The sequence below is a fragment of the Carettochelys insculpta genome, chromosome 6 (assembly GCF_033958435.1).
Source record: "Carettochelys insculpta isolate YL-2023 chromosome 6, ASM3395843v1, whole genome shotgun sequence".
Taxonomy (NCBI): domain Eukaryota; kingdom Metazoa; phylum Chordata; order Testudines; family Carettochelyidae; genus Carettochelys; species Carettochelys insculpta.
This window is the reverse complement of record NC_134142.1, coordinates 71,831,761-71,850,199: the sequence shown is the minus strand read 5'-3', so window position 1 is coordinate 71,850,199 and position 18,439 is coordinate 71,831,761. Positions and strand designations below refer to the sequence as shown.

The 18,439-nt window shown below is 46.1% G+C and overlaps 2 protein-coding genes across 2 annotated transcripts; one reads left to right on the top strand and one right to left on the bottom strand.

Moving 5' to 3' along the window:
• Window positions 1–1,401: 1,401 nt before the first annotated feature.
• On the top strand, window positions 1,402–13,253 carry FAM180B (family with sequence similarity 180 member B). The gene is made up of 4 exons (XM_074998903.1): window positions 1,402–1,474; window positions 5,253–5,363; window positions 8,523–8,602; window positions 11,909–13,253. The coding sequence occupies exons 2-4, from the start codon at window positions 5,276–5,278 to the stop codon at window positions 12,350–12,352; spliced, it is 612 nt and encodes a 203-aa protein (XP_074855004.1). The 5' UTR covers window positions 1,402–1,474; window positions 5,253–5,275; the 3' UTR covers window positions 12,353–13,253.
• A 1,463-nt stretch (window positions 13,254–14,716) lies between these two features.
• Window positions 14,717–18,072, bottom strand: C1QTNF4 (C1q and TNF related 4). The gene is made up of 2 exons (XM_074998901.1): window positions 18,036–18,072; window positions 14,717–15,894 (listed from the first exon to the last, which is right to left on the bottom strand). Exons 1-2 carry the CDS (start codon window positions 18,070–18,072, stop codon window positions 14,750–14,752), a joined length of 1,182 nt encoding a protein of 393 aa, XP_074855002.1. The 3' UTR covers window positions 14,717–14,749.
• Between the last annotated feature and the right edge of the window lie 367 nt (window positions 18,073–18,439).

Below are 18,439 nucleotides of genomic sequence, written 5' to 3'. Positions count from 1 at the left end.
TCAATAAAACAATGACACAAAATAAACAAAACATACATTAAATGGATTAAAAAATGGCTAACTGACAGGTCTCAAAATGTAATTACAAATAGGGAATTATCAAGTGGGTTTTTAGTGGGGTCCCACTGACCTCAGTTCTTGGACCTGCATTTTTTAACATTTTTACCTGTGACGTGGAAGAAAACAAAATCATCACTGGCAGAGTTTGCAGATGATGCACAGATTTAAATAATAAAGAGAGCAGGGCACTGATACAGAGTGATCTAGATTATTTGGTAAACTGTGCTCAAGCAAGCCACTGTGGTGTAGTACTCATAATATACTCATAATATTAATGTGAGGTTGTGTACCTTTGCCTGCATTCCTTGCTCCTTTCTTCCAGGATGGAGGACTATATCCTGGGAAGCAGTGGCTGAAAAATGATGCAATTCTGGGATGTAGAGGGAGAGAAATATTGAAGACTATATTAGGTCTGTATTTGGAACTAGGTCAACTGTTGCTGGAATACTGTGTCCTGATCTGGTGTCCACAGCTCAGGAAGAATACTGATAAATTAGAAAACACTCCAAAAGCCATGAATATGATTAAAAGAGTTAGAAAACATTCTTAACCGTGACAGACTTGAGCTCAATCTTTTTAGTTTAACAAACTGATTAGAGGTAGCTAAGTGGGAACAAAATAACAAGGGGCTGTTCAAATTTAGCAGTAGGAAGTTGATGCCAGATAAATATGGACTGCAAATGATGAAAAATTTTAACAGTGATAATAATTATCTATTGGAATAACTTACAAAAGTTGTGTAGGATTCCCACCACTGGCAATTTTTTAAATCAAGATTGGATATTTTTCTAAAAGATATATTCCAGTTCAAACAGGGATTACTTCAGGGAAATCCTATGGCCTGTGTTATCCAGGATGTCAAACTAGATCACAAATGTGACTTGTCACTTCTGGCCTTAGAATCAAAATAAAAGCCTACAGGTATAATATGTATAGGAAGGATATGCGTCCTTCCTCATTGTGTGGTCATGAGTTTTGGTTTAGCTTGGCTCTTTTTAGGCTGCTGCAAATCCTTGTGTTTGTGACTTGGCTTAGCTTACTTTTCTAGTGAAGTACTGTTGCCTTCAGCATAGTTATGAAATGTTATGGCTCTTCTTGTTAGGAGGAAGCAATAGCCACTGCAGGCAATAAGCTTTTTAGGTTTTATACAGTTCCCATCCCACCATCTGAGGCTTGGTCTACACTAGACCTGCTAATCAACTGCAGATCTGCAATTCTAGCTATGGCAACTGTGTAGCTAGAATTAATATATCTGCAGTTGACTGTAAGGTCTGTCCTCAAAAGCAGGAGTACGGGAGTCACTTGCAGACCCCAGCAAGATCAATTTTGCATGTCTTTTTCAGAAGCATGAAACTGAATTCCAGAAGATCAACCTTGAACAGGTCAATCTCAGTCAGTGCAGATGTACCCTGAGGTGAGTAGGTAGAAAAAGTCCTTTGACCACTGCGAGAAACATGGCCTATAAGATACGGCTGGTGCTGTTGTGTGGTGGAAACCTAAGTTGCTTGGGGTACGTGTAACAACCAAAAAGCTACTGTGATAATCCAGAAAAATGAGGGGTCATCATTGAAAGAGAAGCAAAACTCTTGCATAAGTGGAAGTGGGGCACTTGAATGTGATGGATAAGAAGTGCAAGGCCCCGCCAAGCTGAGACATAATGCTGGGACTGCCAAAGGGCAGTGATAGAGTCCAAGCAGATATCCTAATGGAGTCAGAGCATAGTACGTGATTTAAGGAAAAGCTCTTGACTATTCAGAGTATTTGCTAAGGAAACTAGGACCACATCCCTTCTGGTGAGAGAAAGATGGATTGTTGTAACAATATAAAGCCAGGTTTGCAGCTGTGGCCTTGGAACTCATCCATGCTGTCCTTGGAGACTATGGAACTTCACATCATGTTGCGCAGACAACTGACTAAAGTGTGTCTGGAGCTGGAAGAGGTACTATGCAACAATCAGAGGTGGAGAAAGTACCCCAAAATTACTTGAGTATATGTGCAGTTGTTTGGGGGTGTGCTTAAGTACAAGTCACTGGTGTCCCCTCTGGAAAACTACATGAGTAAAAGCACACACATACATTACATCTTTATTGTACTCAAGTACCCAGAAGTGAAAACAACTGCACTTTTACTCAAATAACTTTTTGGGTACTTTTTCCACCTCTGGTAACAGTAAGGGAGACGTGGGTTGGAGCAATGAGAGATGGATTTGCGTTGCCTTGAAGTATTTCATGTTCTGTTTGGGAAATGCAAATTTTTCCTCCCCTGGAGAGCATAAATGCTGAGTTGTCTGGGTCTCAAGTATCCTCAGAACTCCACTGTATGTGGTATGAACTGATAGATCCCACTGGAGGAACAAGACATGTTTCCTCTCAGCAACTTTTTGAAATGCTTTGAGATTGCTACCAACCCTGATATATTCTGGCAAGAGTTAACACAGCAAAGCCCAGTGCAGTGATTTGGTGTAGCCAGACAGAAACCCCCCTCCCCTCCTCCCTCTTGGATCACAAGAGAGAGCAGTCTTTGATGCTTCAGGGGCACAGATGTGCTGCCTCATCATGACCCTGAACAACAGACAGAAACCAGACAACGAAGACAAACGGGCTAGCTGATGACCAGGGCCTCAGGCTGCCCTTGGCTGGTACTGGCAATTGATACGCCGACACACTGTCCAAGGAGAGGAATCTCATGTCCATAAGAAAAGAAGGCCTAGTTATCTTCACCTCACAGGTGCAGATTAAGTCTCTGTAACCCCTCTGTGAGAACTGAATCGTCTTTGTGATGCTAACACAATTGGCATCTTTAGATAAGGAAGAGTGAACGTGACCCAAGGGGTATAAAGAAGGGTCCAGCAGCCCACTCTAATTGAGCTCCAACTACCAATACCTGCTGGTCAGGAAGGTCTTTGCCTCCCAAGTTTCCCAGGGGATGCCCACCTTGTACAGCTTCTTCCCGAGGGATTGAGTGAAAGACGCTGGCCATGCCAAAGTCGGGTAACGCAGGGGTGAGAATTATACCTGCTATGTGTTTCTTTTGCGCACATTCAGTAATAGCTCTGTAAGCTAAATTACTTCATTATATGTAAGTTACTTGTAACCTAAGAAGTGAAGCAATAGCCTTGTAACCATAAGAGTTAAGTTTTCTTGTCTAAGTTCAGCCTGACTCCTCCTGTTACTGTATTAAACCAAACACAAACAAAGAACCCCAGCTGGTCTTGGCTGTATTAGCGTGGTCACTGGTGAGGTGTACTGAGAGCTGGGCGTTGAGTTGTGTCGCCTCCATGGGACAGACTCTTGGGGCACCCGTCAGCCACCCTGGCTGCCCGCTGCAAAGGGACTGTGTGTCCTAGCAGCTAAAGACTCGGGTGAGAATCCTTGGGGCATCCGTCAGCCACCCTGGCTGCCCGCTGCGAAAGGACTGTCTGTCCTAGTAGTTAAAGACTCGGATAAAGGAAGGCATATGTGATATCCCACCAGGCCATCAGCTAACATTTGGTCAATTCTAACTTCTGTTGAAGAGGAGCAGCCAGAGAATACGTTCAGCTTTACATGTGCTCCTGTCTTGAATTCAACAAACTGAAAAATATAAACTAGAAATACTCTCCTGTGGCAGTTGTTTTCAAACCAGTATGTGGAGAATTCACTCACTGCCACAGGGAACTCTTGTCAAATACTGCCAACTTCCTACTTCTCGCCCCTGCTAAATTGCATTAAAATGTAAATATTTTCCCAATACTAATTTTGTATGTCAACAACTGCTGTAGTTATTGCAGGCAAAGGATGTAATGGCAAATGGGAGAAGTGGAGGTGTGCACAAGACCATCTCAACTACAGTGTTCACTCCACAAAAAAGGTTGAGACATCCCATCCTAGATTATAGGGTTTAATGAGAAGTGGAGCTGACGCAAGTGAGAGAAAGTAGCCTGACGAGAAATCCAGGGCCATGGCAAAATTACAGCCTCCCTTTCTAGTCACACTATCAACAAAAGCAGTTCCCTCAGGAGACATTCTAAGCATCCCGATTCCTAAATCATTGTACTTTCTGTGGATAACAAATTCCTCTTCCATTGGGTCATATCTGGCTTTGTAGCTAATGCAACCATATTTATTGTCAGTGGCATTTATAGGACATGCACCTGCATAAGACCTCCACTAGTTCTGAGTTTCAGTCAGTACAATAGTCCACCCCTGATTCTGGTTGCAGTATATAAAGCAGAGTGGAATCCTCTGTCTTCCTGCTAAGAAAGGTTTGTGTTTCAATTTCACCTCCTGTCTTCCCAATCTACTGAAGAGAGGGTTCCCCCTCCACCTGAGAGCCCACAGAGCCTCAGCCTGAGTGGGATCATAAATGAGAAAAGGCGGCTGTCAGGGATGCACAGGTAATAGATGGTGAGGGATCTAGGTGGGATTTTGTATATGGAACAACAAAACTGAAGGCTGGTCTTGTTTGTTAGGAAGAAGTCAGTCATTTAAGTGGGCTGTGAGTTGGCTGAAGGCTGTTCTTGTTTGTTATGAGGAAGAAGTCAGACATTTAAGTCGGCTGTGAGTTGGCTGAAGGCTTTTGTCTTTGCTGTTTGACAATTATTGCACTAAACTTTCCCTGCAGAAGGGTTTCTACAGTTGAAAGAATGACCTTTCCTTTGTCAGCCTGTATATCTTGGATGCTGTTGGCCAGCCGTGGGGCCTATGCAGGCTGCCAGCCCCATCCTGCTGTGACATTTCAGTATTGTTTTCAAAATTCTAAACTCAATAATGGAACATTTAAAAGGAAGCCAAGAAGCTGAGGAGAAGCATCGTAGCCCGTGTGAGTGTGCGTGCATGTGTGTGGAGGGGCCGGGGGCTGGCGGGATCCACACTCCACAGGGAAATTAGATGAAACTCTCATTTGTCACATATTTAAATGGAAAATCCATTGGAATTAGAAACTTCAATTAAAATAGATAGGTGGAAAAATCAGAATCTGGAAAAGAGGCTTTAAGATTTCTGCCAAAAACTAAACAACAAAGTCTTAAAGTTTCCAGACTGCAGTGGAAAATTCACTTTGAGAACAAAGACTTCAATAGCAAGCCCCTCCCATGACTGAAGTCAGAGAGAGAGAGGGGATGATCCTTTACAGCAGAGGCTGCTGGGATCAGAGAAAGGGAGGAGAGAAGCCGCATAAACAGCTCTCACTTCACCCTAGACATTTATTTACAGAACGGGTGGGATCCTTACCTGGTATGGCATTCATGCTCCAGCTGCAGCTCAGAGCCTGGCTATGGACAGCTCTGGTTCTCTACGTGTTTTCTGGATCCTGGAGGCAGACAGGTAGGAGGTGCACCTGCTAGGGAGGAGGTTGCTCTGCAAACCAAATGTGATTATGCAGTTCCACTGCTGCTGGGTTTTACCTAATTCCCCAAATAGACCAGAAGGCTGGCTGTACTGACAAAAACAAATTTCTGTGATTGAGAGCAAATGAATTGTGCTCTATACTTGGCTCTGTTCTGACTAAGGGAAGAAGGATGGCAGACTCTGATTCCATAAAAATTAAGAGGGCTCTGCTTTTGGTATACAGTAATGCCTCAAAATGTATGATTTTGAGTTGTGCTTAACTCACATTAATGCAAGTTAAGTGCAACTTAAAATTCTACTCCCCCCCAGCCCTAGCCCAACCCCCTCACGCGCGTGGCCCCAGCTCACCCCGTGCCCCATGTGGCCCCAGTTCAAATCCTGTTCACCCCGGCTCACCCCCACCCCTTGCGGCTCTGGCTCACCCTCCCCCATGCCTGGCCCCAGCTCCAGCTCACGCGCACACCCCCATACCTGGGTCCGGTTTACCCCCTCCCCATGCAGCTCCAGCTCAACCTCCCAAAAAGCCATGTGGCCCCAACTCACCACCTCCCCGCATCCCCTGCAGTCCTACCCCACCCCAGGCTTAACCCTTCCCAACTGCCCCCCTGAACCCCAGGATTTACCTTCCAAAAGGAGCTCCAGGTGCTCCTGCTGCTTCCCCAACTGCAGAATGTGCATTCCGCTGGAGAAAAAAGCCGCCCCCGACCTATGTGAAATCCAAGTTATGCAAGGGTGTGTGGAAACACAACCCTCGCATAACTCGAGGGATGCTGTGTAGTACTTATTTGTCCCCATAAATGCATTTTATGCCCTACCAGTCTTTCTAAACACTTGATCCTCCAAAATAAGAGGGTCGCCTGCTGAATTATTTCCTATGAAATGCCCACGAATCTCCTATGTGCAAGACCCACTGCCTGCTAGTGTGAGGCAGACCTGCCACGGTTCCTCAGTGCAGGAGAGACTCCTTCAGTCTCCTCTGAACAAAGCTTGTCCAATTGTCTTTACAAGGCTGTTGATTAGCAAAGATTGCAAGGGAAGCCTGGCAAGAACACCTTCTATTTCCGAAGGATGTTGGGCCAAACATTTTCATACATTTCTTATGTTTTGTTTATGAATATTTTACTCCGCCTTTTACTCTGACATTAGAATGAATTTTTAAAATATTAGTTAGACTGATTTGGGAATTATTCTGTTAGGTCATTGAAAGCCTGCAGCTGGCTAGATGTCCCCCATTGAAGAGATCTGCACACTCACCCGTAGTCAGAACAGGCAGAGAAGGTGGAATGGGAATCAGATGGCCACTAGGAGAAGTCCAAAAAAGCAGCTTTCAAACAGTGCAGTATATTAATCTGAGATGTAAGCTTGGCATGGAGGAGATGGAAATAGCATGGAGGAGATGGAAATAGGAGCTAGATTCCCAGCTAACATTCTGCAAGCACATCTGGCTATAATCAGGGAGCCTGCAGCTGTGTAGAGAAATTAACCATCCCTCTGGGAGAAGGGAAAGCAGTATTCATCTCTAAACAGCTCCAACCATCCCCATTAAGAGCTATCCTCCAGAATGGAAAGTTAAAAGCTGGTTTTGGTAGCAGCACCATGTAGTTAAAATCACATTTGTTTATTATGTGAACTTGCTAATTTTAACTCTTGGGATTCCACAGAAAGATAAGCTGAGTACTTAGGGCTAGTTTCTCCAGCATAAACTCTGCCTCCTTCTTCTGCTTCCCATGAGGAAAAGAAGATCTCCCCCCACCAAAAACACAGCCAACCTCCCAATTCCTCTCTCCTTTTGCCCGCACTCTCTTTCTGCACGCAAAAAGTGTTGGCTGTCTCCCAATCCTGATCCATCCAATCTGATCTTGCTTCCTCCTTTCTGGCCTGAAGGTGAAGTCAGGAATTAATAGGAGAGCTAGTATACATTAATACACAGATCAAGAGAAAAGAAGACCTGTGCCTCAGAATTGTGTCTTTGTGTTACTTTCCAGTGACCAGAATCACTTGCTTCCTGAAATAGTGTTCACTGCCCTCAATCTAAATCCCCTTGAGATGAGCCAAGACCCCAGGGGAAATCCATGCAAGAATGAAATGGTGACTTGCTGGCTAATATTTCATTGCACAATTTGAATTCCTGGAGGCTGATGCTACAAAACAATCACTAAAGGAGATCAGTTCAGAATCTTTCACAGACCAAACAGGGGAGGTAGAAACTCTGGCATGAGGGTTTTCCTACAAGTTTGCCAAAACAGATACTTTCACTCTTGACTTCCCAGCTCCAGAATTATACTGGCTAGGACTAAGAAGTCAGTGTCCCAAAATCCTCCCTTCCCTTTCTTGAACCTGTTTTAACTTCCTAATAAAATCCCAATTCTACTCTCCCACACCCAATGGTTAGACTTTCTATTTACCACTTAAGATACATGTCCACAGCATCTGGGAGGCATAATTCCCAGTGAGCATAGACATAACACCTCCTAGCTTTGATCAAGCTAGTGCTTAAAAAAATAGCACTGTGGCTCTGGTGGTATAATGGATGGTTAGCCTGAGTTGCAGCAGCCAAGCTGCTATTTTTAGGCAATAACTCAAGGAGAGCTATCAGCTATATGTCTATGAATGCTGGAAGTTACACCTCCCAGCTGCTGTGTGTTCACACCCTTAGGGCAGGTCTACACTAGAGGACAAAATAAATGTAAAACAAGCAACTCCAGCTATGTGAATTGTGTAGCTAGCATCAACATACATTACACTGATTTTCTGTGCCATCCTCACAACAGGAGATAGATGGGAAAAACTCTCCTGTTGCCTTCCCTTACTCCTTGTGACTGTCTGTACTTAACAGAGTACTTCCAGGGTTCAATTTAGTGGGTCTAGTAAGGACACACTAAATTGAACTGTCAGGTATGCCAGGGTAGAGAGGGGCACCCTAAGTGCGTTTCTACCAGATCCAATAAAATCGAACCCCACAAGACAGACCTCCAGGGCATCAATTCTCCCGTAAGTATAGGCTGCCCTCAGATACTACAGGCATAGACACATCAGAAATATCCAAGATAGACAGACATGGTTACTGAGCCACAGTCGAGAGGGTGCATTAAGTTGTTGCTGTCTGAAGCTCTGTGGCTGTTTAATGTTTTCCAGATGGGCAACTTCACACGGAAGGCCATGCTGATGTGAATGTGTTTCGTGACAAACTGGAGGATGCTGACGTCATGCTAGAGGTCATTTGGATTATGTCCCGGGCCTGTAGGAAGGATTGAGAGTGCGTGAGCTCTCTCTGTGGGGGGTCATCCTTACCAATCCAGCTATAAACACCCAAATGTTCAGATGGTTCTCATTGTTTTTCTATTTCAGACTCTAGAGGATGCCTTTGTGTATATCTCAGCAAAGTCACTGCCATAGTGAATGAGACCAGTGAAGTCCAACTAGTCCAGTACCCTATCTCTGTTGCTAGCCAGAGCTTCAGAGAAAACCCCACAATGGATAATTATGGAATAATCTTCCTAACCTCTGTGAGATAGGCTGTGTCTAGACTGTGGGAAACTATGGGCAAAAAACCAACAAACAAACAAAACACGCAAATTGCTCATTGTCATTTGTGTACCTTTTGCCAATAGTTCTGTCGGGAGAGGCTTTTCTGACATTTGGTCTGTCCACCTAGGGCCAAACATCAGAAATACCCCCTCTGTCAAGACATCCCTTCTTCCTCGTGGAACAAGGCGTACACGGATGTCAACAGAACACTCCAACTGGCAGATCTCTTCTGAAAGATCTTCTGTCTGGACGCGCATGCTGCCAACAAAACTTCTGTTGACAAGTTTTGTCAACAGAAGCCTGTATTCTAGACACAGACATAGCGGTTGGCTTTTGCTCTGAGAGAGGAAGGTTTAATTATGGCACTGTTATTGTGTGGGGTAGGAATGAGACAGCCCTTTTTGTGATAGGAATGCTTTTTCAAATGAACCCAGAGAAAATAAGGGCCAGAGATAGCCAGCCTGGTGCCAGGTTAAGGGCTAAACTTACCTGAGAGTTCTGACTTCCTGGAGAGCACAGTCCTTGAACTTCTTGAAGGAGTAATCAGGGATACCCAGAATTGCTGCAGCCAGTGTTGGTCCCAGGATATTAGAGAGTCAGGCTGGTCAAGATAACATCCTTTAGAGCACACACAGCTTTTCTTTGGGCCTCTCTCACCAGTTGAAATTGGTCCATTATCTCACCCTCCTTGTCTCTCTAGTAAGGTGTACACAAAAGCAAAGCCTCCCGTGGGCACCACGTCCCACGAGGTGGCGCCTTTGGGCTGATTCTCCTGCTGGCCGCCGCATTAGAAAAGACTCGCTACCCACCCTAGGGGAGCCGGTAGGGTCTGTGCCTGGGCCCGGCCAGAAGGGAGTGCGACGGAGCCCAGAGCGATCGGGGGCTGACCTGTATTCCCAGCGATGAGTGTCCCCAAAGGATGGGCACCAACTCGGGACTCGCCTGCCCGGGCTCGGTCTGGAGCCGCCAGGAGTCGGGGCGCTGCGCAGCTCAGATCGCCGGCTTCCTTGCCCGCAGCGAGCCCACAGCTTGACTCGGGGCGCTTCGTCCTGTGCTGCCTGCTGCGCTGGCTGGTGGGGGGCAGGACAGGCTGAGCGTGTAAAGAACATCGCAGCTTCCTCGCCCCCTCCCCGTGTGCGGGGCCCTGCAGCATACACAGGTACAGCCACAGCCTGTGCGGAGTCGTGCAGCGCGCACACCCCCACAGACACACACACACCCTGTGCGGCCCCCCCCCCGACAAACATCCCATGTGTGGGGCCGTGCAGAGCCCTCACATACACACACACACCCCTCTCTCACACACACACCGTCTCTCTCTCTCTCTCTCTCACACACACAAACACACGGGCGCGTGCCCCTCCCGTGGAGCGCCCCCCGACAAACACCCCCAGTGCGGGGCGCCCCCCCCACCCTGTGCGGGGCCGTGGAGCTCCCACACAGACCCCGCGCGTGGCCGTGGAGCGCCCATGGAGGCGACACTCCCCCCTGCTTGCATTGTTCCCTCTCTCTCTTTCGCAGCTGTTGCCCCGCACCCTCTTGTGGCGCGGCTGATTCCCGCCCCGCGGGGCGCCCGGCCGGCCCGGAGCAGACTCGGCCGGAACCGGCCCGCGCTTGCGGGCTGGGCGAGCGGTGGCAGGGCTTGTGACTCCCATCCTTTGCCTCAGTGCTGGGCCCTCTCCAGCATTCAAACGCCCTCTCAGAGTTTGCCCCCTCACCCCCTGCCCTCTGAAAGTGAGTGGGGGGGGGCAAGAGCAACTGCTGGAAGGAGGGGCGGTGGAGGGAGCAGGACAGGGCCCCAAAGAAGGGCTTGGGCCTTGGGGAAGGGACAGGACAAGGACGTTTGAGTTTCTGTGGGTAGACAGGTGGCAGCCCTGGTAACATCGGAGTCCCTGCTGAGCAAGAGGCAGGAGGAAGCAGCTGCTGCCTGGCTTCATCCGTGCTAAAGGTCAGATACAAAATGGGGGAGATACCAAGGTGTACAGGAGGAGGAGGACATATGGATCAGTGATGCAGACAACTGGAGGCCTGTGGAGAGTGTTACCCTCTTGCACCCCCAAATGTAGGGATTGCTTTGGGAAAGGCAGCTCTTCAGTTTGGAACAGAAGCTCATTAGCAATGGACAAGCCATATTTTTTAAATCTCTACCTCCCCCCGCACCCCTCCCCCATACTAAAAAGTTGTCTGTGCCCTCTGTTGCACACAGAGACGTGCCAGGCAAGAGACAGAAACTGGGGACTAGGGAAAGAGGGAGAGGAGAAGACCCAGAGAGGGAGGTCAGAGGGGTTGCAGTCCAAAGATGTCAGATGGGACTAACAGCATTGCCAGCTCTTGTGATACCACCATGACTCATGATTTTAGGAGCTGGTTTTAAGCTGCTCAGGCTCCTAGCAATAACTGCTCTGTGATTTCCTTTCTCCCCCAACCCATCCGTAATACAAATAGCTGCCCTCTCCCCTTATTTTGAATGATTTGGAAGCCTGGCTACTCTTAGCAGCTTCCATGATCATATTAGCCATGAGGAGCAAGTGAAATGAAAAGTCAGAGATAACGTAGAAGTCTGAAATGGAGACCTAGAAAAAGTCAGAAATGTAAAGGGTGGACAGAGATGTTGGGTGCAGGCGAATGCAGGTAAGGGAGACAAGAAAAGAGCATCATAGGAATCAGGGCAGGGAACTACAGGATTAGAAAGAAAGAGTAAGGCAGGTAAGAACTGGGTGAGGAAGTAAAGGGTGTGATGGGAGTACAGGAAGGGAGGTAGACAGGCAGGAGCTAGAAAACAAAATATCATTTGTTCAAATATAAGTGGTTTTACCTTTAGCATTCAAGTTTGCATATTGTATTGTATACCCCACACTTGCCTCTCACTCCTTTGTACAGTCATGGATTTGCTAGGAGTGACAGAGCTCTTCATAAGCTCTACAAGGTACCCTCTGCTGTGGGGTAGTCACTGGCCCTAGACTTCCTGCTCTCACACTGCCCTTCTCTTCCAGTTGCTCTGGGAAGGGCTGGAGATTGAAGCTAATGAGACAATCAGGCTGCAGGATGAGGAGCTGGCCTCCCTGCACTCTGCAAAGCGATTGCTCCAGATCTTCCAGCACCAGGTTCCCAAGACACCACAAGGAATCAAGGAGCAGCTGAAACATCTTTCACAGACAGATGCCCCTCTGAGTCTAGCAGAGTTTGATCAGCTTCTCTTCACCAGCGTGTACTGTGCTTATCAGATTCGCTCTATTCAGGGCCTGGATAAAAATCTCTGGATCAGTTTCTTTTCTCAGTTAGTTGATGAAATCTTCCATGATCTCTGCAAGGATTTCTGCCCTGCAAATTCCACTCTCCTGGCTTCCTGGCCCTGGAAGGAGAAGCCCTTTTATTTAAACTCACTGAAAAAATCGTATCATTCCAAGCCGGCCACAATGAAGAGAGGCACTGTATAAGGAGACGGACATGAGAAGATTCATTTGCATTCTTGTTATTCTGAGAGCACCAGTCATCACAGATTATGTTGGTTACTGTGCAGAAGTGCCACCATTCTTCCTCTTTTACTTTTGTATTATTCTGGCAGCACCCTAGGCATTTATCTAACTGGTTATTGTCCCATCTTTAAATGTGAAACAAGGCCTGCAATGTCTCTAGGATCTCCACACAGGACACACTTCTAAGATGCACTGCTGCCTTGATCACCAAGGACCATTAGAGATGCCACAGCACTTTTCCCAAAAGTCCAAGTGTTAGACTGTAATGGCTGAATTTGATATCCATTTTGGCCCCCTAAATTCCCTTAGGTTTCAATTGGATACAGTATCTTTCCTTCCTACAGTAACATATTGTGCAGCAAAGCAGCACTGTTTGTACAGCTGCTGTTTCACCTTTAAAATGGCTGCATTCTGTAGCGATTCATATTAAATGCTGTCCATTTTGTTGTCATCCAGTGCCAGGTGTTTAGAACAGTTTCCCAAGCTACAAACACCATTTCCTTCTGGAAAATGTACTGATTCCAGGAACGCTTCCAGTAGAGATCTCATTCCCCACTTTGTATTAGTACAGAATGGGTATTTGCTTGTATTTCATCTACTAAATGTTTAGGATGGGAATCCAGTTATTTGTTTAGCATATTTTACCCCCTAGAGAATATTCTAGATAGCTGGTCATCATTATCTTTATAATCAGGTATTCATTCAATAAAATGTAGAGAGCTCAATTATGCTTCTTTGTCACACTCCCTATGGCGTGGTATTACTAATTACATTCAGTTAGCCCAGGTGAACTTTATTTGATATTGGTTTGTCAGTTTGTGGTGGGCCACCCACTTACACTGTAGATGCACTAATTTTGAGTCTCTACAGCCCATGCGTTGATGGTCAGGGTCATTCTTCCCACACAGTTTCACTAGACTCACAACTTCCACAGGGGAGCCACTTGCAGAAATGCATGCATTTAAAAGGCATTCCCAACAGCAACAATTAACTTTTGACCTAATTTATATTTCTCTCTCTCTCTCGTTATCTAACAGATGGAGATGAGAAGCTCCAGTAATGACAGGCCCAGAAGCAAGAAATAGGTTTTGGGACACACAGAATGATTTTAAAGGTCAGAATTACAATTCTACAGGAAAAAAAAAAAGGGACTTTGCAGAATTTGTAAAACACAGGTCTAGCAAATAATTTCAAATTGGAACTAGCATCTTGTTTGCATTCCAACTCTTGGAAACCAAGTGTAAAATATAAATGCTGCCTCATTCTGTAATCTTACTTGTCTTGGTACATCCCTAATCCCACACATTCACCTATTTATGGAAGCCATTTAGTTGTGTAGGGACAAAATTTCTCTGGGGGTCTTACAAATAGTTTGAGGTAGAGAACTTGAAATGAACCTAAGGCTGAGTTTGGGGTTTACAAATGGGCGAAAGATTTGAGACTATAGTACTGCTAAGATTTGAGTAAAGACCTATGTGAGATACATTTTTCTTGGTGGAGACTATGGGATTTGATAGGAGAATCTCAGATCAGGAGGTACTGTCTGGGATTAGTTTTCATGGGCTGTTGGTTAGAGGCTTTGTCTTCTCTGGAGGGTTTGAAAGATGAGACTCATAGACAGATGATCTGTGAATTCCAACACCTGAGGCTTTAAGCAAAACACCACAAAATATACCATGAGATTCACAATAAAATCATAAAAGTTGGCAACACTGTTTCTCTTCCCCCCAGTTCTATGGCCTCTGACAAAATACAGGCACTCTGGCACAATCTAACTGTTTAACAGTCTTCACAATACTACAAATACATACAGTAGTTTATACAATCACAGAGCCTCTCTCTCCATCCAAAGCCTGCGTCGCAAGCAGTTATACACACAAGCTATAAATACAAGTCCTGCACCTAAACAAGAACTGTGTCTCAGCAAATGCTGAACATTTTCTTTTGTATTTTAATTAAGTTCATCTCAGTTATATTCTCCCCCCTCAGGCCTCCTCTGGATGTGCAAAGATGATCACCAGATGCTGTGCCTTTTGGGTGGGGTTGTCTTCAGCAGGTCTTGCAGCATTTCTGCAGTGGCTCCCTGCATCACACCGCCTCAATCGCTGCCCCACTCCCAAACTACCTCATGCTTTATACTTAAATTGAATGGTAACACTGGACACACACACACACACAACACCCTGCGAGAATCACTCTACAGATGAATGACATAAACAGCAATGGCCCTGCAGCCAGGACCTGAGCGTGCAGCAGAAGGAAACACTGGACACACACTAGCATGCTCTTTAACATTCTCATGTAGAAGGTGATGTTCAACCAGGACCTGCGTCCCAGTCCACTGTGTCTTGGCTTCTCTTATGTTCCTTTAACACCTACACGTAGGTTTGTAACACTGGGAGGGAAACTGGGACTTGGGGGTGGCTTTGGCTGAGCCTCCGGATAGATAAGGAACCCTGTGAAGGTGATGTACTTGCCATGGTTACTGTAGGCACCGTAGCCATCATGCTGGTGGCTGTAAAGCCAGACAGTGTCTCCATAGTGCAGAGGTAACATAATGCTCTGGCTCTGCATCTCCCGCCTCTTGGAGTGGTTGTCATCATAGATCATGGCCTGAACCTCATTGTGGTTTTTCATAAGTTTCACTGAGATAGTCTTAAAAGGCATTTTGCCAATGGTGAAGGAGAAGTAATATGCACCTGGCACGCGACACAAGAAGATGCCACTTGAGGAATTGAAATCCCTTCCGATGTTCACAAACTCTGTATCAAATGTGATTGGCTCATGCTGGGTTTGCTTCTCATCTGTCCCCAGAAGGCTTTGTGAGCGAGCAACAGAAAATGCAGAGCGAGGGTCTTGCTCTCTGTTTGGCTGATCAGACACCGTATTTCCTTCAGAGATTTTGTTCTGCTCTCCTGAAAGCTGATGAATAGCTGGATGTGGTTGCCCTGCAGCTTTCCCCAGCTCCTGAAAGGCCAAACTGTTCTGGAAGTAGGCAGAGGTATCTGGATAGATGAGATACCCATTGAAAGTTGTGTATGGCCCTACATTGCTGTAGAGGGCATACTTGGGGTCCCCATGTAAACGCAGCCAGACTGTGTCTCCATAATCCAGCTGCAGCATGGCACTCTGGCTAGCCACTTTCCGCTCCTTCCGGTGATGCTCATCATATACAATCACTTGCACCTCATTCTTGTTTCTCATCAGCATGACAGATAAGTTTTTCTTGGGGTATTTCCCAACTGTGAAGGAGAAGTAATAGGCCCCAGGGATCCGACACCTAAACAACCCAGTCTTTGGATCAAAGTCATTGCCAATGTTCACGTATACCTTGTCAAAGGTGATGGCCATCTCTACACTCCCTTCCATGCTGCTGGTTCTAGCCACAGAGAAAGCAGAGCGGAACTCAGTCCCAGGATCAGTGGGGTAACCAAACACAAGGGGACAGGCCACGTGGCAGAAGAGGCTAAACAGGAGCTTAGCTTTCAGAGCCATCGTCGTATCTGAAAAGAAAAAGGGAGCACATTTTAGCTTTTCAACTTACAAGTCAAGAGAAACCCAGAACTCCAGGGTTACATAGATTTCAGAGCCTGTGTCAGGCTTTGCTGAGTCCTGGGTCCTACCTTTGATCAGTGTGAGTGAAGAGAGATGCTATAGTATCTGAGACCATGTCTCAGTTCAGATCCCAGGGCTGTCTTCAACTTCCCCAGTGAGAGGTGAAACTTCTAGTCTTGTAACTCAGAGGCCTAAAACTTCTTGTGTTTTGAGAATTTCTCAGTCTTTAGGGTAACTACATGCAGCTCTGCTGCTCAGAGTGCACAGAACTCTAAGGCCTCATCAGGATTCTGTGAGGGCTCCTTCTGGAAACACCTTTATTTATAGGTGTTGAGATGCTATGTTTAGGAACCAACGTTACTCTACATAAGCCTCGTGCTATGCTAAAACGCAGGCAAGGAACACATGGTCTAGAGCGTACCATGCACATGTTTCTGTACAAGATTAGCCAAAGGGCCTGACACAGCACTGGTTGCTTCAAAAGGTGTTGGAGCTGTAAGCCAGGAAAGCTGGTGGACCCTGTTATTTAGACTTTCTGTTTATGTCTATACTGCAATATAAGCTTAGAGCTCAGACTCAGTCCCTCACTCCCATTCTGTCTCCATATAAACTGCACTACCCCATGGCTCAGCCCTAAGGTCCCAGACCCTCAGGAACCCATGAGGTGAAAGTTCTGAGCCAGATTTATACTGGCACACCTGGTTCAAGCCCCCCTGCTTTGCAGCGTACATGCAGCCACACTAGATTCATGCCCTAGGAGTCCAAAAATATCTCAGAATCTCAGGCCAATTTTCTTTGTCCTCTAGACTGTGAAGTTTTACCACACTGCATTAGGAACATAGGGTAAAAGCAGACACGTGGGGAGGGCACTGAAAAGTCTGGGATATGGGTGGTTGGACTTAGGCCACATTATGCAATATAGACATTGGAGTCCCTGGGGTTACAAATAAGTATTGACGCTCAAGTCTTGGGTTAACAGACAAGGGCCTGCTAAGGTGAGTGTAGAGACCCTTAATGTAGTTTACACTGCAGTATCTATCATCTGATTACCGTACAGACACAGACAAAGAGACAATCCCTTTCCTGAAGGGTTCATGTATTAAAAAAGGGAAGAGAAGCGAGAATGTACAGCAGAATGCTTAAGCTGATTGGCCTGGGTTCAGTGGTTGTATTAACATATATATATATACACACACACATTTGTTATATATAAAAACTATCCTGAGCTGTCCCCAGACTTGTAATTGGTTGATTATATCCTTGTAACCAGCCAGGTAAAGGGTAATTGCAAGGGAGGGATTTGAATGCAGAGAGCCTAGCAGCTGTGGGAGCCAGCTCAGGAAAGAGGGAGCCCAGAGCCTGTGCTCAAATGTTTAGATTTCGGTTTTATAGCCCCCGCCATCCTCCAGCCTGAGCCCTGTGAGCCAGAGCCAGCAGACACAGGCCAGTCTTGGGTGTGTTATTGCAGTGTGGCAGACATATGCTTATACACAGGCTGTGTGACTGTGCTGAGTTCCAAGATAACTGTAGCACCTGTGCTTGCATTTGGAATGGAAATGAAAGAAATACTACATCTTTTTCTGTCATCAGCTGCATTAACCAGTCTGGTTCTAAAATGCTGTCTCTGCTCCCTGGCTGGCTCAGTGAACTTGGGAGTCAGAGGATCAGTCAGTGACAGACCCCCAGGCAAAAGACACACAAAGGGACTTCATTAATTTAATAAACTCTTCAGTGAATTCCTACCTTACCTTGCCTCAAGCGAAAACTGTTCAAGTTCAATTCCAAAGCCAATTTCTCTGTTAAAAGGTCACTTTGCATATGAGGGGGAGGGATTCATAGCCCTGGCTCCAGCCCAAGCCCAAAATGTCTGCACTGCAAAGTTATAGCCCATCAAACCAAGCTTCCAGCACCCAGGTCTGCTGACTCAGGCCAGTGACAGGCTTTACCACAGTGCAGACATAACCAGCTGCAGCAGAGTTCCTGATTTTACTGTATCCACTATTCCCAATAGCACATTAGTAAATTACCTAAATAAAGCAGTTAATTATGCTGTGTTTCCACCAGCATTTCTTTGACAACTCCCACTCACCACTTTCAGGATTTTTTAGTATCACAGAGGTAGCCATGTTAGTCTGTATCTTCGAGATGAAGCGGTCTTTACCCATGAAAGCTTATGCTCCAAAATATCTGTTAGTCTATAAAGTGTCACAGGACTTCTTGTTGTTCTCGAGGATTTTTTAGGTTATTTCTCCAGTTATGCTGGAACACATCTCCCCCATATCTCCTTGCCACAATCCTCAGCCAGCTACAATGCTGCACTAAACAGAAGTACCTCACACCCTTTCTTGAACTTGGATGCTGGTGTAGCGAGAAGCTCAGCCAGGAACTCACAGAATGCCCAACTGCTATTCTACTAGGTCTTCTGCTGTTTGCTGAATTTAAACCCACACAGGCACCTCTTTCTGCATGTCTGAACTTTTCCAGCAAATTGCC